This window comes from Myxine glutinosa, chromosome 3 (assembly GCF_964187855.1).
Source record: "Myxine glutinosa chromosome 3, kmMyxGlut1.1, whole genome shotgun sequence".
Taxonomy (NCBI): Eukaryota; Metazoa; Chordata; class Myxini; order Myxiniformes; family Myxinidae; genus Myxine; species Myxine glutinosa.
Genome location: NC_136263.1, coordinates 135,766,237 through 135,788,471, shown reverse-complemented (window position 1 = coordinate 135,788,471; position 22,235 = coordinate 135,766,237). Strand labels below are relative to the sequence as shown.

At 43.1% G+C, this 22,235-nt stretch overlaps 1 protein-coding gene across 2 annotated transcripts in view; it reads right to left on the bottom strand.

Annotated features, from left to right (window-relative positions):
- LOC137423189 (slit homolog 2 protein) overlaps window positions 1–22,235 on the bottom strand; it is a 559,055-nt gene that overhangs the window by 214,998 nt on the left and 321,822 nt on the right. For both annotated transcript variants that reach the window (XM_078774590.1, XM_078774591.1), the window contains exons 8-9: window positions 9,411–9,574; window positions 20–158 (exon numbers count right to left, since the gene is read on the bottom strand). In XM_078774590.1, the coding sequence (XP_078630716.1) occupies window positions 20–158; window positions 9,411–9,574 (303 nt within the window). The remainder of the gene's footprint in view (window positions 1–19; window positions 159–9,410; window positions 9,575–22,235) is intronic.

Below are 22,235 nucleotides of genomic sequence, written 5' to 3'. Positions count from 1 at the left end.
TATGTCTTTGTGGACTCACAGCTCAGTAATGGAGTGTGGAAGGTTGTGAGGAATGGAAGTCAGGCCTTTACCCCGACAGTCCACCACACTTTGGGTGCAGGAACAGGCCGCTGGGCAAGTGCTGCCAAAGGCACTGCAGGAACCCCTCCGTGAGTAATCTAGAGTGAGAACAGTACAGTCACATTATGAAATCAAAATAGGCAAACATTCAATATACACAAATAAAAGCTCAACACACATACACACACTTCCTAAAATTGACCCATGTGTTGAGATAGCAGCCACCAAGAGCAACTTGCATGCACGCACACATATACACATATATGCGCACGCATGTGCACACACACACACACACATATATACATATATATATATATATATATATATATATATATATATATATATATATATATATATATATATATATATAGTTACGGCCTGGGGTTCAAGTCTACTACGAAGGGGTTAACCTCCGTTCCCTCCCGAACTTACCCAACCTGCGGCTTCCGTGCACGAATAACTTTGTACTTAACAGGTTGCGAATCAGCAACGATGAACGCCAATTGGTCCTTCATGCGATAGCTTACCTGTACCACGTGACGGTCCCAATCGGGGAACGTACCGTTCCTTTGTTCCTAGATGCTCCGGCGGTTTCCTTTGTTCCTAGATGGAAATTTAGACGGCCAAGCGAAAACCGTTGGTAACCGCCAAAGGGATGCTAAAGCCGTTACGGTCTATGTTAACTTGGATACGAGCAATAGCGGATCAATGAAGGAAAAGACATTCACGGACAGAGAGAAAGGAAAACGTTTTAACAATTTGATTTATTTCAGATATTTACAATGTGATTATTTCAATAGCAAAGAAAAAGGGATGAGAAGCAGAAACTTAACTTATTCTATGCCTTATGATGATTACTACGGATAAACATCACATGGTTGCCCAGCACACTTTCACCAGGAGGGGAGGGGAACGAACAACGAAGGAAACCTGATAGCACAAAGGCTACGATGCTCCCACATTCCTCTCCTCGTGGCGCCAACCGTCCCGTTGTCGCCACTGAGAAGCACGAGCAGGTAACAACGATCCCAACACGGACCGGCAGTGTGAGGCCGATCGTTAGCATGGGAGAGTGACCCAGGCCAAGAGGGGAGCACACGTGCCAGGCCAACAATCCAGCAGAGTCAGACAGGCCCAGAGCCAACAAAGAGACAGGCCCAGAGTGTAGCAATGCCGGTGTAGTGGCCTGCAAGAGTGAGACCAGCCAAGAGCACAAATGTCCACGTGCTCAGTGGGGTGAGAGAGACCGGGCAGAGAGCAAAGTGTCCACGTGCAAGAGCCAGCACAATTGTGACCACCTGTGACCAAGAGCCTGGACCAAGAGAGTCAAAAACGTGTACCAAATCCCTTTGTCCACCCTCCAAGGGGGAGGGGGGAAATCTTGGAGGTCTCCTGGCTCCCGATTGGTGGAGCCTGTTACTCCGCCCACAAGCTACCCCACAGTAACTTTCACCCTGATTGGTGGGTTTCTGAACCTGGACACCATGATGTCCCATGGAGCCTGGTGCAATATCCTTAATAAGTGGAGGACCTATCTTTCCTTTCCCCATCGCATAAAGACATAATAACCCAAAATAAGGGGAAGGGACTAAGATAATGGCCTGCTATGACTCCTATACAACCAAGGGGAAAACGAAAGTAAAAATAAATAATGTTTCTGCTGGCCGGCAATTAAGTCTGGTCTCAACGAGCACTTGATGGGGTCACCTCGAACCACCGCATGGGAAATGCACAAGATGGCGAGGAGTCGCTCCCCACGACGCCACTAATGTGAGGCAACTCATGCAGGCGGTCCTTTTTCGCTCTCCTCTCTGTCGAAAGCGCTACGAGCTCCCCGAACAATCGCCTTATGGCTCCTCCTCATGATAGGAGTTGTCAACAAAAATTCCCCCACGGCTCCAATGTTTCTCTCTGGCGCACATGGCACGAAGCGCAGCCGTCACGAAGCAGAATGTCCGGATGACGTCGTCGGTCGTGAGGAGATGTCAGGGGCGGATCCAGGAATTTCAAGACGGGGGGGGGGGGGTGCATAGAACTATAGCGCTGGGGGGGAGGTTAGAGGGGGGGTCTGGGGGTCCTCCCCATATATATATACATACAGTCAGGCCCCGCTATTTGCGGTTCTGCTATTTGCGGGTTCCAAATATTTACGGGTGATGAAATGCGACCTGTCTCTCTAATTCACGGAAAAGTGTCCCACGAACTCATGGTTTTCTTTCCTCTCGCGGCCGTGTTCCGTGAAGTCGCGGTTTTTTGTTTCCTATTCGTGGCCATGTTCCGCAAATTCGCGGTTTTCAGGGGTGCAAAAAAAAATTCACAAGCCGTTAGCTTGACATACTGTATTTAGAAAACCCATATTTCACCAACCATGCATAAAGCAGCTGGACATACGCAAAAAAAACATCTACGAGCAGCGAGCATGACCTGTTCCTGCATTTTGTGCCATGTGTTTTGCGTTTTCACGGCTTTCACAGGATATCCCGTCATTCACACTGTGAATAGCTTCACGTGATATTCCACCATTCACAGGTAAACACATTGCTTCACGGGATATCCCACCAACTGCATTACACGTTATCTATAACACGCATAAAACAACAACCTATCCCCCCTTTTTCCATTGAAACAATGCCCCGCTATTCGCGGGTTTCGCTATTCATGGATTTTCCAGGAACGTATCCCCCGCGAATCGCGGGGTCCAGTTGTATATATACATATATATATATATATGTATATACACATGCACACACAAAGGTGGACACTTTGACACCTGGGAGGACTCTGTTTTACCTTCTGAAGCCCGCATATGGAGAGGACGACCAACAACACACTTCTGTGAGGTGTTTTTCTTAGTTACTTACATATTCTGACAGGAATGAGCATAGACAACCAGCATGATGCTTGAAACAAATCTCAGAAAACAGTGCAGCAAACAAACTTTAACCTGAAGTTATCTGGGTTCATTGACAACCTGAAGAAAACCCTTCAGCCAAATTCTTGTGAAAGTATAAAAAAAAACTATATAAAACTCCACAAGGAAGAAACTAAAATAAATTTTTTAACAGAGATTGTATTTGCAAGAAAACGGAAAGGGAGATTAATTATTTTAGGCATAGGAGTGCCTCATTTCACCATCAAATACTCTCAACCTGGGGATTATTTGCTGTTCCCAATCTTGATGCGTCTGAATCCCAGAGATGATTTTCTTATCAAAAGGTAAACAACACAACAACAACTAGAAAGAGCAATCAGAGATTGCAGACCCTCGCCAGGATATGCTTTCAGTGTTTTTTTAAGGCTTTTGTGTTAAAACAAATATGGCGGTGAAACCACGTGACTGATGACGTTATCATTTTTTCCCCTCCACCAATTTATCCCAAGATGATGCTCAAGAAATTTCATCTTGATCAGATGAAGTTTTGTGCTTGTCGAATTATGCCGTCATAATGGAGGCCTGGATGTATGACATCTCGCTAACGATGTATGACATCATCATTACCATATTTCATTCCCCATGTAGAGTTCTTTACAATGAGCCATGTCTCCATTTCTTCTATGCAGCGCTTTCGGAGATATAGAGGTGCAAAGTTTTTCGGTTTTTCCAAGATGGCGCCCCTTCCACGTCACATATGACGTCATAATTATCATTTAAAAATTCTGCAGTTGGAGGTGAAAATTTATTGTGAAAATTTCATGTCAATCAGACCAACGGTTGCAGATAAAATCATATTTATTCTGTGTGGGCAAACAAACAGAAAAACAGACAGACAAACAAACAAACGGACTCAAATGCAATACCCTCTCCTCTGGCGAGGGTAACAACAACAACAGGAATTTTAAGGCCATTTTCTCTGCTAGAGCGGGGGTTAGCCACCAATAGGCAAACACTCACCATTGTCCCATACAAGGGATGTTGTCACTGAGCTTCCTCTGAAATGCAGGTCATTATTGGCTTTCAAGATAGATAGGATGAACAAAAGTTTCATCAACTTTCAGCAAATATACCGTACTATATATTGCAAATTAATTTTAAAACAATAAATTGTAATTTTTGCAACTACCTGGATGAAATACCTCGATGCGGCCAATTTTCAGGTTTCAAACTCTAGTTTCAACAATTATTTATATAAATGGTAACACCTGTTGTTCACAGGTCTGACAAATAGTTTCAATCTGAGTTGATGCAGGCTAAACTGCTTCCTTGTTCTTGGAGCTTATGTCTGAAAGCTAGCACTTCAGTGGTCTAGGCTATTAGTGGTATCCTGGCAAGAAGCCACCTAAGGTGGAAAGTTTCACAAGGTTTGTAATGGCTTAAAATGGTCACTGTAACACAGAGAGGCATTTTAAAAAGATGTCAGCCAAGTAATCCATATCATGCATAAAGCACTTTCTTACCACTGTGCGGCGTCACCGCCGCACAGTGGTAGATCAGTGGACACATCTTGTTGTTGAAGTGTGCGGCGTCACCATGCCTAGATCAAAAGAGCTCTCTGAGGCCTTCAGAAAGAAGGTTATAGATGCCTGCGAGTCTGGGAAGGGATTCAAAAAGATCTCCAAACAATTTGAAATCAATCATTCGACTGTCCGGAAGATCATCTACAAGTGGAAAAGATTCCAACCAACTGCCAGCTTGTTCAGGCCAGGCCGCCCCAGGAAGTTTTTTTTTTTTTTTTTTTTTTGTATACAAGGTCGAGGCTCGTGAAAGAGCGAACATTAATCACCCAGAAAGACAAACCGACACATAAAACATATAACATAGGGAGCGGTAGACAAGATGGGGAGAGAGGGGGAAGGACACAAACACAACATTTGAGACCTGCGAATGAGTTCGCATTCAGCCTGCGAACAGACCGCAAGATGCTGAAAGAAGTCTCTAAGAACCCCCAGAATGTCATCACGGGACCTACATGTAGCTCTTGCCACTGTTGATGTCAAAGTGCACGAGTCTACCATTAGAAAGAGGCTGCACAAATTTGATCTACATGGGAGGTGTGCCAGGAGGAAACCTTTGCTGTCCAGAAAGAACATCAGGGCAAGACTAAAGTTTGCCAATGAACACCCAGGCAAAGACCAGCACTTCTGGAACAATGTGCTCTGGACAGATGAGTCAAAGGTGGAGCTATTTGGCCACAGTACCAGAAGACATGTTTGGCGAAAACCAAAGACAGCATTTGACCACAAGAACCTGATACCAACTGTAAAGCATGGTGGTGGAAATATTATGGTTTGGGGCAGCTTTGCTGCATCAGGGCCTGGGCAGCTCACTATCATGGAATCCACTATGAATTCTTCATTGTACCAGAGGGTGCTTGAGGATAATGTGAGGCCATCTGTCGGAAAGTTGAAGCTCAACCGAAGGTGGACCTTGCAACATGACAATGACCCTAAACATACCAGTAATTCCACCAAGGAATGGCTGAAAAGAAAGAAATGGAGGGTTCTGGAATGGCCAAGTTAAAGCCCGGATCTAAATCCCATCGAGATGTTGTGGGGGGATTTGAAACGAGCTGTGCATGCAAGAAACCCCTCAAACATCGCACAGCTGAAAGAATTCTGCATGGAGGAGTGGGCAAAAATTTCTCCCAGTCGATGTCAGAGACTGGTAGACAGTTATAAGAAACGCCTACTTGAGGTTGTTTCTGCCAAAGGGGGCAACACCACCTATTAGAGACAAGGGTGTACTTACTTTTTCCGCATGCGAAATTTGCATTTATGTTTATTTAAATTATACAATGGACTACAAAATGTAAATGTTTCATGATATTTGTTTATATTATATCACCTTTATCTATCAATATTGTTGAAATGAAGATCAAATAGCTGTACGTTGAAATATGTTGAAAAAGTCAAAACTTTACATGGGGTGTGCTTACTTTTTCACGTGACTGTATACTTAAAATTACCTACCATTTTAAAAACGTCCTAAGAATTATTTTTCCACAATCTTCCCGATTAGTGCAGATTATGGAGCAGCAAAACCTCTCCTTCTCATGCAGGGGATCGATGGGCATGATCCAAAAGTGAAGTAGAGACAATGAATGTATAACCTTCATCGTATTCCTGAGTCAGTTTGAACACTCAATAACAGGTTGAGACCTTCTCACAGTACAGAGGAATTTTGAGGAAACAATCACCCAAAAAAATTAAATGTGTACCCTCATATTTTGTTTGAGGACTAGATGAGAACCTCTTACAGATTCATCAAAGGAGTGCAATGCGGAGGGGCAATGAATTTGAAGTTGCTTCACTGTTATCATTTCATTAAATAATTAATTAATGAAAGGGTATTACGCTGGTTGCAGCTTCAGCCAAGGTCGAGTTGTAGGAGTAAACAGCACTGAAAACTTTCAGCAGTGGGCTTTCGTCCATAGATTCAAATGAAACGCATAAAATTGGTTAGACGTTCAGTACACATTAAAACCTCTTTGGAAAAATGCATGTGACCAACACAACGACACACACAGCAGGTGACCGGAGCAAAGCTATTTGAAAAGGGCTCTGCTCTCATTGCCTCGTCCCAGAAGAGTTGGTCAGGCCAACCGGCTTTGAGGCCTTAGAAAGAGCCAGGTGTCAGAGGTCACTCCAGCAATGAAACTCATGTCTGGCTGATGCAAGAATGTTTTTGGAGTCACATAAACCCAGTGTTTAATTAGCTTTAGCCAAAGCATGCAAAATGATTAAACTTTGCTGAATGCCGTTCAAGCTGTGCCTGCCGCTCTTTTGATGAGACCGAAGCATTTACGATCTCAGCAAGGATCCCATATGGCTTTTAAGCTGTTTTTGTGACGACATAAAAGATTGCCTTATTTACTTTGCCCAAATAGGGTAGCAGAGTTATACAAGGATAATTCTAAATGTCTTCCAGAAATTAATGATTCCTGCACAATCTTTGGTAGCACACACCGAAGCTGTAATGTAAATTGTAAACTTGCCTAGCAACGTGTTCACAATAGTTGTCAAAAATATAATTGAATTTTTTTGTTGTTGTTGCAACTTTCATCACAAGGCTTGAGACTTTTTCATACATCGATTAAAGAGCAGTCAGATGAATCACGTAAAAATAAAAATAAATTGTGATTAAAAACAATGGAGGCCGGTACTCTTGGCAGAGTTTTTGGGCATTTAAGTCAAGAAACGTTTCTAGGTTAGAACCAATCTTTGGCATCGAACATTACTCGACTCAAAATGTCAAGAATTTGGAATTTGGTCATGCATGATTCTGGAGATATTATCTCACCTATACTCTTTGCGAAAGACACTGTAGGACCTATAACGTCCATCAACTAATTGTGCCAAATGGGACGCCAGGTTTAACGTACATCCTAGATCGGCATCGGCACTCTGCAATGAAAACATTAATGGGTGGTGAAAAAAAATGAAGAACAGTAAAAAGGGGAATTTTTTTTACACATAACATAAAAATTTTCACGAGTGAATTACATTTTGGTAATTTTGTTGCCCTATTTTTTAATGTGATTTCAGTTAAAATAGCAATTAACAACCTCTTTTTAAAAACAACAACACTCAGCAATGGTGAACGTACAACTCCAGGCCCTCATCAGCAATGGACATCAGTAGATTCAGCAACAATTAACGAGGTCGGCATTCTGTCAATAAGCGGATTATAAGGACTGGCTTTGTGGAAACTGCACAATTGAAGAGCATCATTCAGAGAGCACAAGTAATGAGCCAATGTAGTTAATGACGTAGTAACTTAACCGCATACTAGACAAGCCAGTGGTACTCCATTGTCCTCAATAAATCCGAATCACCATTGGAGTCATACAGTGGTGCCAAAGGACATATATGCTACTTGGTTGTTTGAGAAAGAAATAGCCGAACAGAACAACAAATGCGAACAGAGTTATATGGTGCAGTGTGCAAAAGGATCTGGTGGTGAAGGGTGCAAGATGGCCAAGAAGTAAACACACTCGAAGTATATCCATGCTCCAACAGCACTCTCACGGTGTCCTTCATGAAGAGTATGCAAACTATTGCTAGACAAGACAAGTTTGCATAGAGTATGCAAACTATTGCTGGCACCATGGCCAAATTCCAAATTCCTGACCTGACTTCCTAAATGAGAGTGGTACTTTTTACTTTCATCTTTCATCTTTCACTTTTTAATTTCATTTTACTTTCATTTTACTTTTCAATGACAGTGGTAAATGAGAGTATACTTTTTGTGTCTATATTAATTGTGTACGTCTATTAATTAATTACATATTACATACTATTGAAATGTACCTTTTAACTCTTTATACTGCTGAGACCCCTTCGACCTTTGAAGACCTTTTTTTAAGACGCTTTAAGACCCCTAAGATCCCTAAGACCCAAAAGACCCGAAAGACCCAAATACCCAGAGGACCCACAGTTCCCCAAGGATCCAATAGACCCCGAAGACCCAAGAGTTTGCAAGGACCCAAAAGACCCAGAAGATCCAAAAGTCCCCGAGGACCCAAAAGATCCAGGTGACCCAAAAGTTTCTGGGAACCCAAAATACCCAGATGACCCAAAAGTCCCCGAAGCCCCAAACGACCCAAAAGTCCCCGATGACCCAAACAAATCAGAGGACCAAAAGTCCCGAGCACCCAAAATATATAAAGATTTCTCCCAAGTCCAGCAGGCAGGTATGCTACAAGGTGGTGAAGACTAATTAAAATTTGGTTCAATGGACCAACAGGCCCCTTAGTTTTTTTTTAAATGAGCCTTTTTCTTTGACAAATCCATGCCAAAATCTGACAAAAACCTGCTTTCGTGATAAGGCAGGTAAAGATTGAATTTCGTGATTTTCTTGCAGCTTGTTGATGGACGCGCTTGCCTGATGAATTTGTCTTTGGAAATGACCTATGTTACATCACATAAGTCAGACCTCAAGTCAGACCTTAAGTAAGATAACCTTGGCTTCGGGTACTTTTTTGGAAAAACAAGGCACTTTCTTCTGTTCGAGTCCACGGTCATGGGATTTTCCGTCATCATAACTCAATATTTGTCAAGCCTCAGCCATGTTTCAAGAAATCCTTGCTACATCTATAATATTATAACAAAAAAGTAAAAGAATTACCAAGTTTTGTTTATTTCTAATCAGTTTCTTAATTTACCAGACTCAGTGGCATAATGGTTAGAACATCTGCTCTGAGCCTGGGAGGTTAGAGGTTCAAACTCTGGCCAAGTCACACCAAAGACTTTAAAAAGAATGGTACGTGCTGCTACCTTGCTTGACGCTCGGCATTTAAAAAGAGCACAGACAAACGACCATCGGTTGGCAACCATTGTGCAGACTTTGATGGGGATTAATGGCATCCTTTGGTGTTGAAGTTTCTTGTTAGGAAACTCGTATTATTACTCACCTGTGCACGTGAATTCTTTCTTCTGGACCTCCGCAACGTTGAGACCACGCAGGTGTGGTGGAGCCATGCACTGCGTGAAGAGACCCAGGCGTGGTCTCTGGCGCAACCACCCCGAAAGCCACGACAGATGGCAGTCACATAAGAGTCTATTGCTGTGCAAACGGCTGTGTGGAGAAGGAGGATGGAGAAAGAGGATGGTTAAATTCAGTTGTTGCTTTGCCGACCTCGGAAGGATGAAAGGCTGAGTCAACGCCCCTGATGTTAATTCAGCGATCGACCAGGATTCGAACTCGGGATCCTAGAATCCCAAGCCAGCACCCTAACCGTTACGCCAACACCAGGCATTAAATCAAGTGACATCAAGTCATAGCGGTGCAGGACAATTCTCCCCTCCTATTATTCTCAATTACTGTATTCTGATTTGCTTTGTACCAAATACCACATTTAATTGTGAATTAGAAGAACTAGATATCCTTTTGGCTTTAGGGCCCTCTACATATTTTATATTCAGTACAGGATGGACTGACTGGTGGTGGGCGGTGTAGATTAAGAGACACAACTTTGACAAGAGAAATGATGATGAAAGAGGAGAAAGGGGAAATAAGGTTTGGAGAAGATAACAGTAAGTAACTAGAAAGGCACTCGGTAGAGTGTGTACCGTCACCAGGCTGAACAGTTTACGTTTTGTATCCACTGATGGACCGGATCTGGATTCGGACCTGAACCAAAATCAAATCGGCTTGTTCTTATCACCTTAGCAACTCATCCACAAATCCACCTAATTTGGTCTGAACTCGTTCACAACTTTTTGAAATATCATGCTATATATCATTTGGGCATCATCTGAAGAATCACTTTAAAAAAATGAAAGAATTCTCATATCCAAATCCATATTTAGATCTTCACTAAATTCGAATCGAATCATCCTTTTCAGACACCCAACTAGTCCACAAAGTTTCGTCCAAATCCGTCCACAACTTTTTGAGATATCCTGCTATGTATAGTTTTTGGCTCTATCTCCCAATGGTGAAGAATCACTTTAAAACTTCCAGTAGCCAGATACGAATCCGGATCTTCACCAAAATCTAATCATTTCGTTCTTGTGACATACGCTACATCTCCGCAAATTTCGTCCGAACCTGTCCACAACTTTTTTGAGATATTTTGTTCACAAACAAACAAACAAACAAGCAAACGGACAGACAGACAGGGGTGAAAACATAACCTCCATCCACCTTCAGTGGCGGAGGTAAAGAGGAGGAAATGGTGTATTTATGGCACAAGGAGCCAGAGAAGAGGGATGATCAAAATTCCTCCATTTCAGCAAATATAATATATATATGGATCCGTGTTGGCTAATTCAACATGAAAGTTGTATTGGCTATATTATGGGTGCCTAGGGTAGATCCGCTATGATTGCTTCGTTTATTCATTTAATGTTGTCACGTGACTTCTACTGCACTTCTTATTGGCTAGTAGCTGTGGGACCTCTGATATATGAAGATCATTTATAGCAATGGGGTTATATTGAAGTATACGAAAGATCAGAGCCTTTGAATGGCGTATATGGCAAATATAGGCCTTTGGCACTATATAAATAGTGTATTATTCTTATTATTTTTCATTGTTGTTAGTAGTCATTATTGAAAGAGGATTGATGAACAACCTTTAGGTAATTTATTGTAAAGCCTAACTTTCTTATCACAAACCCCAAGCCTGTGGAGTATTTCATTCTTGTCCCAGAAATAACCACATCAAGTATGCCATAATTGCCACAAACATGCCCGATAACATTTTCTAAACTAGATGGTATTCATAGAATACTTACCCTGCGCAGTCTTGAGAAGGACTTGGTGCAAGCCAACTCTTCTGTTTTTTAAGGGTTTTTTTTATCCAATATGGCTGCCAGACATCATATGTCACGTGGTCTGTCAGCCTAACTAACTTTCTTATCACAAACTGCTCAGTCACTGACCAGTGACTGACGATGTCATTTTTATCAAACTATATTTCCCATGGGTAGTTGATCAATTAGTTAAAGATTTGCATTGATCGGTTAAGCAGTTTAAGAGGAGAATATTTTCAAAGATTTTTGCTTAGATCCAATATGGCTGACAGACCACGTGACATATGATGTCATTTTTATCAACCTTTATTTCGGCTGTGACAGGAAATTTATCCTTCAGTTGTTTGTCTTGACTGTGATGTAGACTATAAAGGTAGGGAACATAGGTTGCAACATGATCTGAGTAGTGGTTGCTTGCAACATGATTCCATGGAGTGGTTTCGGAGATAAAGAGGTGCAACTTTTTTCGATTTTTCCAATATGGCGCCTGTACCATGTGACCAATGACGTCATAATTATCATTAGAACAATTCTACAGCAGAAGCCGCTCATATTCTGAAAATTTTGTGTTCATCGGACTAACAGTTGCAGTGGAATTTTTTTTAAATACTGATCAGATCAAGCGTTATGCTTGTCGAATTATGACGTCATAATTAAGGTGCCGATGACATCATCATTAACATATCTTATTCCCCAAGCAGAGTACTTGACAATGAGCCATGCTTCAATTTTTCCCATGGAGTGGTTTCGGAGATTTCGAGGTGCAACTTTTTTTTCGATTTTTTCCAAGATGGTGCCTGTAACATGAGACCTATGACGTCATAATTATCATTTTAAAAATTCCACAGGAGAGCCGCTCATATTCTGAAAATTTTGTGCCAATCGGACTAACAGTTGCAGAGGATTTTTTTTTTCGTACTGATCAGATCAAGCGTTGTACTTGTCAAATTATGACGTCATAACGGAGGCACCGATGACATCATCATTAACATATCTTAGTTCCCATGGGGCGTACTTAACAATGACCCATGTTTCAATTTTTTCCATTAAGCGGTTTGGGAGATATAGAGGTGCAACCTTTTTCGTTTTTTTCCAAGATGGCGCCTATACTACTTGACCTATGACGTCATAACTATCATTAGAATATTCCACAGGAGGAGGCGCTCCAACGGCGAAAATTTAGTTCATGAAAATTTAACGATGATGTCATTGGTGCCTTAATTATGACGTCATAATTCGACAGGGACAATGCCTAGTCTGATCAGTTTGAAATTTATTGAGCGTGATCTACGCAACAATTATAATAGAGAATGTAAATTTATGACGTCATCGCTCACGTGGTCTGGCAGCCATATTGGATCAAAGAAAAAAACCCTTCAAAAACAAAAGAGGTGGCTCACACAAAGTTGACTGGGCAGGGTAAGTATTCTATGAATACCATCTAGTTAATTTACCATCACGGCTGCCGACATATCATTTTGAATGATTTGTTCATTTTTTATACTTTTTACCATTCTACTTTTTTATGTAACTCTAAAATATACACATCCCATTTTAAGCTGCATTTGGGGAGCTGTGTCCTTGATGTGGACTTACATTCTTTTTCATTTTACATGATTCTGGTTTATGTGAAGCTATCACTATGTTGAAACTATCACTATGTATCACTATGTTCATTTATGCACACAGTGTATGTATGCATACACTGCATGCACAGTGTATGTATTTATGTATGTATGCATGTATTCCATTCACAAAGTGCATTTTGTAATATTGTGTCTTGAAGTTAAAAAGTGAACAATTTATGCACACAGTGTATGTATGTATGTATGTATGTATGTATGTATGTATATATGTATATGTATGTATGTGTGCAAGAGACGAGATGGAAGGGAAGTGGTGTGAGAATGGTGAAGAGTAGGCAGGGACAGAAATACAAGTTTGTGTGGCAAGGGTGCCCGGAGGGCATGAATGGTGTTGGTGTCCTGTTTTCTGAGGAGTTTGTAGACAGTGTGGTGAGTGTGACTAGAGTGAGTGATAGGTTGATGATGGTGAAAATGATGATTGGAAAGCTCTTGGTGAACGTCATCTCGGGATATGCTCCGCAGGTTGGTCGAAGCGATGAAGAGAAGGACAAGTTCTGGTGTGCGATAGAGAAGCTGATGGAAAACGTGAAAGATGAGGAAGTTGTTGTGGTGGGAGGAGACCTAAATGGACATGTGGGAAGGAGTATGGACGGTTTTGAGGGAGTTCATGGGGGTTACGGATATGGTGTGAGAAATGGAGAAGGTGAAAGGATTTTGGAGTTTGCTGATGGAGCTGATTTGTTGATTTGTAATACTCAGTTCCAGAAAGAGGACAATAAGCTTGTTACATACACGTCAGGTGGGTCGACGACAACCGTTGACTACCTGATGGTGCGTAGGCGAGATAGGGGGCACCTCCAGGACACAAAGGTGATCCCGGGGGAGGAGGCTGTTTCACAGCACCACTTGGTTGTCTGCGACATAAGGGTGAAAGGTGCGAGGAGAGCTCGGCGGGTGAAGTACCAACCGAGAATGAAGGTGTGGAGGTTGAAAGAGGTGACAGTGAGGGAGGCATTAAAAGAGAGGCTGAGTAGGGTAGAGGATGATGTGGTTGAGCTTGAAAGTGGTTGGATGTCAATGAAAGCTAGTCTGTTGGGAGCCGTTGGTGAGGTATGTGGATGGACAAAAGGACCACCGAGGCACTCGGAAACATGGTGGTGGGATGTTGAAGTTGGAAAGAGGATTGACGAGAAGAGGAAGAAGTTCAAAGAGTGGCAGAAGGCGAAGGGTACGGGAGCAGAAACAGCAGAGCATGAAAGTTATAAGGCAGCCAGGAAGGCTGCAAAGAAAGAGGTAGCAAAGGTGCAGGAGGCATGTCGGAAAATGTTCGGAGAACACTTGGATTCGGAAGAGGGTCAGAAAGCAGTATTCAGGATTGCAAAGCACATAGCGAAAGAGAGGTGTGATGTGATGGGGGTGAGTTGCTTGAAGGATGAAGTGGGACAAATCGTTGTCGACCCAGATGGAATTAAAGGAAGATGGAAAAGATATATGGAAATGCTGTTGAATACAGAGAATGAATGGGATGGCAACATAGAGAGTAACCCAGTTTTAGGACCGGCAGAGAAGATAACTGAGAAGGAAGTTGAGGAAGCGATAAAAGCAATGAAGAGTGGAAAAGCGGGAGGGCCGACGGGAGTTGTGGGAGATATGTTGAAGGCAGCAGGAAGTTGGGGTGTGAAGAGAATGACAGAGATCTGTAATCTGGTGGTGAAAGAAGGCCACATTCCAGTGGATTGGGAACTGAGTACCCTCGTCCCTCTATACAAGGGGAAAGGTGACCCTCTGGAGTGTGGCTCGTACCGAGCGATAAAGTTATTGGAGCATGGAATGAAGGTATTGGAAAGGGTGTTGGAAAGGAGGATAAGGAAGAAAGTGCAGATCGATGAAATGCAGTTTGGATTTATGCCAGGAAGAGGAACGACAGATGCGCTTTTCATTGTGAGGCAGTTGCAGGAGAAGTACATGGATAAGAGGAAGAAGTTGTTTTTTGGGTTTGTTGATCTGGAGAAAGCATTCGATAGGGTTCCACGCAAAGTATTGACATGGGCATTGAGGAAGTTAGGAGTGGAGGAATGGTTGATCAGAGTAGTGATGGCAATGTACAAAAGAGCACGCACAGCTGTAAGGACGAAGGACGGGAACAGTGGTGAGTTTGAGGTGAAGGTGGGAGTGCATCAGGGGTCGGTACTAAGTCCACTACTATTTGTAGCTGTGATGGAGGTGCTGGCTCAGAACGTAAAGGAGGGTTTACCGTGGGAGTTGTTGTATGCAGATGATCTGGTGTTGATTGCGGAAAGTATGGATGGACTGAAGGAAAAGATGAACAAGTGGAAGGAATGTATGGAGACAAAAGGTCTGAAGGTGAATATCGGAAAGACAAAGGTGATGGCAAGTGGTAAAGCATGTGGTGAGGAGGAAAGAACTGGGAAGTGGCCGTGTGCTGTGTGCAGGAAGGGTGTCGGAGTGAACTCCATTCAATGTACAATGTGTGCTGAGTGGGTTCATCAAAAATGTAGTGGTCTGAGAGGGTCATTTACCAGTGTGGCAGCTACATTCAAATGTAAGGTGTGCGCAGAGGGAGCTGCAGATGGAGGAAATGTTGAGTTGGATCTTGGAGGCGGCGTGAAGCTGGAAGGTGTGAAAACATTTTGCTACCTCGGAGACATGCTGAATGGAGAAGGTGGATCAGACTCGGCAACGGTTGCTCGAGTGAGATGTGCATGGAAGAAGTTTCGGGAACTGAGTGGCGTGCTGATGAGGAGGAGAGTGTCGCTGAAGCTGAAGGGAAAGGTGTATGCTGCATGTGTGAGAAGTGTTATGATTTATGGGAGTGAGACATGGGTAATGAACGTAGAGCAGCAACGAAGGCTGGAAAGGGTGGAAATGCGAATGGTTCGATGGATGTGCGGAGTATCGTTGAGAGAGAGGAAGACAAATGATGAATTGCGAAAGATGATGGGAATATTGCCTGTGATTGATGCTGTGAAGAGGAACAGGTTGAGATGGTTTGGTCATGTATTGAGGAAGGATGAAAGTGACTGGTTGAGAAGAGTGATGGAAGTTAATGTAGAAGGAAGTAGAGGACGGGGAAGACCGAGAAAGACTTGGCTAAAGATGGTGGAAGAAGAAATGTGGGCAAGGGGGTTAACAAGGAGAGATGCAGAAAATAGGGCAAAATGGAGAAGATTGTCATGGGGACCGCAAGGCTAACCCCCGCTCTAGCAGGGAAAATGGCCTTAAAATGCATGTTGTTGTTGTTGTTGTTGTATCACTATGTTGAAACAGTCCTCTTGTACTTGGACTTTTGCTTCTAAAAGGCAGGATCATGTAGATTAATTTCATCTTTAGAGGGACTTGTTTTTATGGTGTTCATAACATATCCAGTAATTATATGTTTCCTGGATTAATGCCTGGACTGAAAATCAAGATGGCAGAAAGCGAAAGAACAAAAAAAGAGTGCAATTAGTTATAAGATTTTGGTCAGCAAAAACACCACAACTGTTAGAATTTATAGACGGTTGGCTTCACAAAATGATGATGATATCCTGCAATACACGTCTACTTTCATTAGTACTAATCATTTAAAGATAGGCGTGATAGTTCACAGAATGAACCACAAGCTCCATACCGGGACACCATAATCAACAACGCAAACATCAAGCGAGTAGAGAATATAATATTGATTAACTTTTGTCAATATAAGTATGAAATTGAATATTGGTGTTGGTAGGTGATTACATCATCAAGACAAGTTAAACCAACACAACTGTCCCTGTAATTCAGGAATTAAACAAATTCCTGGAATTTTCTCTTCTGCACATAGCTTTCTTTCATTTATCAGTTCAACTTTTCATGCCAACTGTCATTTCCACCATCACGACCCTGTCATACTGATGCAATCATGAAAACACAGCTTGCTTTGTTCACCTGAAAGGTAAACCCAACTGATGGGAACCTAAAGTCTCTATGCATATCCTGCAACAGTCTCTCAGCATATTCAATGAGCCAGAGCCAAACATTAAGCTCACATGCAATCAAACCTTTCAAGTCTGTCACAATCCTCCAAAGTCTGAGGGTAGATCGCCATGTTGGATACTGGTCTAGAAAAAGCTGAATATTTTAATACTATCTTTACTGAAAAGGCCAATTTCCCCAATCGCTCCCTTCCCCTACCCACTATTTCTGACATCACGGATGGCTCTCCACAGCATGTGAACTTCTCTCACACTATGGATGAGAAGTCATTCATGAATTCCTGCATCTGATGGACCCGAAGGCATTGGAACTGCAATCTGCAATAACTGTACTTCAGCCCTGTCCTCTCTTCTTTTCTCACTCTTCTCCAGATCTTTCTCAGATGATCTCCTGTCTCCATCTTGGAAAATTACAAATGTCACCCCTAGTCACAAGAAGGGTTCCCATTCATATCTTCAAAGATAGATAGGTCAGCCTTCATCTCCATCATAAACGAATTGAATGAATCTATCATTGCTGCAGACCTCAGGCATTATCTCTTTGCAAGCCTTACAATCTCAAATCATCAGTTAGGCTTCTGCCCCAGCATTCTCACCTGCAGATAAGAACGACCTTTAGAGGCAATTTTTCCCCGCAGAGCAGGGTTGGCCTTTGTCGGGCACCCTGGTCCCCTTTTTGAAGCGATGTTTTACAGCCGGATGCCCTTCCTGCCGCAAACCCTGTTAGTCGCATCTTGTGACACACAGGGAATTACCAGTGACCTGGTACTCAATTTTCCGACCTTGGAAGGATGACAGGCTGAGTCAACCCCCCTGGCGTTAGTTCAGCGATCGACCGGGATTCGATCCCAGGATCCCAGGATCCCAAGCCGGCACCCTAACCGCTAAGCCGGAGTTATGCTTCTGTGAAGATGCACGTAAACGTCTCTGCATAGCTACGCAGATAAGGGGTTTATGGGTAACCGTAGCCCACAGAGGATCGCAGAGGGGTCGACGTGCACACCTCCAAAATCTCAACAACATGTCGCGTGTAGCTGTGGTCATGTGTGTCAAACAAGCGCCGATTGGTTGACCAGGGAGGTATATCCGGTAGTATTGGGGGTTGGGCCCAGACCAAAAACGGAACTAAAACAAAGAACCAAACATTCAAACGGAATGTTTACACTTTTACCGGAGGTGAAAACGGGTTACCGTTTCTGGGTTCTTCTTCGTTTTCTGTACATTCTTTAGTTTTAGTAAATGCGACACTGCCCCGTAGTGCACGCGTTCATGTTACATGTAAGTATGTTGGCAAATGCCCATGCGGACGTCTGCGGGCCACACCGGTGCATGTTTTCAGACACTGGTCAAATCCGTTTCTGGTGTTTGTTCCCCCTCCATCCCCTCCCTTACCTCAAATGGCCACACAGTTGACATCGCACGTGACAAAGCCGAATGCCTCAACTCTGTGTTTGCCTCAAAATCCTTAGTCCCAAACCCATCTCTCTCTGTTCCCACCTTTCCCAGTCGAACCAAACTGCTCCTGGGCTCTGTGACCTTCTCTCCTGACAAGGTGGAGGAGTTTTTGTCAAACCTCGACTCTGATTCTGCAACTGGACCAGATGGCATCAGTCCACGGGTCCTAAAATCCTGCTCTGCCGCTCTATCTCACCCTCTCTCTGTTCTTTTCACCCTATCTTTTGCTCAAGGTCATCTGCCAGCATCCTGGAAATCAGCAAACATTACCGCTTTACACAAAAAGGTGCAAAAACAGATCCTTGCAACTACAGACCAATCAGCCTGCTCCCAATTATCAGCAAAGTCATGGAATCCATCATTGCTTCGGATATGAAATCTTTCCTCTTCTCCAATGGCTTGATCTCTGATCATCAATTTGGTTTCAGACCAGGTCACTCTACTCTGGACATGCTGCTTCTGCTGTCTCAACAATGGATGGAGGTCCTCAATGCCAAACAGGAAATCAGAGCTGTCTCCCTTGACATATCACGTGCCTTCGATACGGTCTGGCACCCAGCTCTGCTCACCAAACTCTCCTCCTATGGTATCCATGGAAATCTCCATGCATGGCTTGCGGACTTCCTCTCTGGTCGTAGTCAACGTGTGGCCCTGAATGGATTTCTCTCATCTCCCCTTCCCGTTCAGGCTGGAGTTCCCCAAGGCAGTGTGCTGGGCCCTGTGCTTTTTCTGGTCTTTATCAATGATCTCTCCGACTCTCTGGAAAATCCTCTGTATCTCTTTGCTGATGACTCCACTCTCTGCCGCTCCATTCCTCTTCCCTCAGATCGGCAGTCTGCAGCCTCCTCACTCTCTGAAGACCTGGACAAAATCACAGACTGGTCAAACATGTGGAACATGTCTTTCAATCCTGACAAATCTCACACTCTTACTATGTCTCTCCGAAAAGATCGACTGGACAACCCTCCCATCTACTTTCTCAACAATCCTCTCCAAGAAGTTCTGTCGCTCAAGCTTTTGGGTCTCACCATCTGCCATGATCTTTCTTGGGAAAACCACATTTCCAAGTTGGCCTCCAAAGCCAGTCGCCGACTGGACATCCTCCGTCGTGCGAAGTCCTTCCTAGGCACACCTGAGCTCCTCACTACATACAAGGCTTTCATCCGCAGCTCAATGGAATACTGTTCTCCCCTATGGGCTGGTGCTCCTGCCTCACACCTTGCTCGGCTTCACGCTGTTGAATCCAAAGCTTTCAGAATCATTGGAATCTCCCGCGATGAAGCTATCTCTGAGGGCCTTTCACTCACTCACCGCAGGCAGGTAGGTGGTCTTTCTGTCTTCTACCGACTCCTCTCCGGCCTTGCTCCCCCAGCTCTCTCTGTGCTCGGTCCCCCAAATATTCCTACAGGTCGCACAAGATCTGCCAGCCACCCTCTGATGGTTAAACTGCCGAAATCTCGGCTCTCTGCTCACCTTCACTCTTTCATTCCTCTTTTCTCCCGCCTCTGGAACAAACTCCCACACTCACTTCAATCACACTCCTCCCTCCAGGTCTTCAAAACAGCTGTTCACCACCATCTCTTATCTTCCCCCATCCAAAACCTTGATCTTTTCTACCCCCACTAATTCACCCCAGATCCACCTTGTTTGAAATTCCAACTTCTTTCCTGGAAGTCTTGGCAGTGTCCATACGTTTTATACCTCTCCCACCCCCCCCCACCCCTTCCCATGCCTTCCCCCCAAAGCCCTCTCCCTCCCACAGTTCTCTCGATGTCTCCATGTCTCTCGGTCCCTGCTCTCAAATGGTGTGTTTGTGTCCTTCCCCCTCTCTCCCCATCTTGTCTACCGCTCCCGATGTTATTTGTTTTGTGTGTCTGTTTGTCTTTCTGTGTGATTAATGTTCGCTCTTTCACGAGCCTCGATCTTGTATACAACAACAATAAAAAATAAAAAATAAAAAATAAAAAAAACTCAGATGCAGAAGCATAAATTAGCCTTAAGCCAAAACCAGGTTGTCATTCTCACCTCAGACACCTGGATATGTTAATTATTTTAACTTAATAATGGATCAAGGTACTAAATCTGAAATGAGAGATATGAGCCATCTCTTTAGAAATCCTAGGCTTTCGCCATTGCGTGGCACCCAGCCTTACTTTCCAAGGTTCTTGCTAATATCATTTAGAGGCCTCTCCTTGAATGATTAAACAATTTCCTCGTGATATTTTTCGTGATTTCTTTCCTAAAGCTGGTATCCTTATTCTGACCTTATTCTTCATATACTTAATGACATTTTTGCTTCTGTTAAAAAAAATCTATGCACCAATTTGCTGAATTAAAAGAAATAGATATCCCAGATATATGGATGAGCTTACGGACCCTCTACAGTCTACATATTATGTATTCAGTAAAGGATAGACTGGTGGTGAGGGATGTACATTAAGAGACATAACTTTGAGTTCAACATTCTTCATGTTATTGGAATATCCTGGAAAAAGGCCTGCTCCAAGTCCAAGGTCTGCTGCTCACCTACTGCAGGCAGGTTGGTGTACTCTATGATCTCACTTCTGGCCTTGCTACTCCCACTCTCTGGTCCCTACATGTCTTCTTCCCAGCCTGCACAGGTTGTACACATTTTTCCAGAATCCCATATCTGGTTATCCTCCACAAATGTAAGATAAACACTCACCTGCATTCCTTAAATCAGCTACTCTCTCGTCTGTGTAGCCGACTCCCCGCGTATGTTGTATTGTGTCCCTCCCTCCTGTCTTCCAAGAGTGTTGCCCATCATCTCCCTTATCCTGCACCACTGCTCTCTTCCACTCTTGCTGACCTCACTCCCTCCCACCCCTTTCTTTTCTGTCTCTCATCCACTCATGTGTGAATGTCTTTATCTTCCTGGTCCCATTTGATCCACTTTCAGTTTTGAACCTGCTGCTCTTTGTCGTTTATATTTTTATTACATTTATATGTTCATTAGTCAGTCAATTTGTGGTACAACGAAAGATAATTCAAAACCAAACAGCAAAATTAGCGAGCAGTCACAAAATGAATGAATGAATGAATATTTTTGTGCAATGAACAGCAAAATAAATACAAAGTAAACTCTCAACCCATTGTAGGGAAATAATTAATTAATGCACACTAGGGGCACTGAGAAAATATGCTTCTCAGAGGAATATTATTTTTACAATAATTCAGCAAAATTCAAAATTGAGACTGTCCGACTGGTAGGTGCTTATCGATACTCACAACTGGGCTGATGAATGTGAATGCCAAGGACAAGAAATGCCAAGGACGTGGAATTTTGTGGGTAACCACTTGGAATTTTGGAATTTTGGAATTTTGAATAAGGTCTATCTAAGATACAAGTATGGCACCTGCAGTTGAAAGCTTTCCTGTTGGGAATGTTGATGGGATAAACACGATGTGACTATGTTGTAACAAATGAGGATGATCAATGTACAGCACACTGGACGGTGCTTCATAAATGAATATAAAGGACCAGTAAAGGGCATATATCCGCTATCGCATGTCCTTATCTGGTATGCGAAGTCGAGGTTCAAAAGCAGTTCAAGTACGCATCTAAAGAGTAACTTCCTGGTGCCAGGATTGCTTGGTTTTTACTTGGTACCATAACTTCATAACTTGTGTGGTTCTAACCAGCAATATATACTTGGTACCTTGAGGTGGCATTATCATGTCGTGTACACTGTGTCCCATGTGGTGATGATCTGAATCGGTGTATTTATATAATGTCCAGTGGGATGTAATTATAGAATGTGCGTTTTTTTCTCTTGCTATGACTTGATCAAATTTTACTGTAACTTGATTTTTATGGAAAATCCTCTTTATCTATTTGCTGATGACTCTACCCTCTGCCGTGACATCCGTCATCCTTCAGGTAGACAGGCTGCAGCCTCTTCCTCTCTTCAAACCTTGACAAAATCACAAGCTGGTCAAA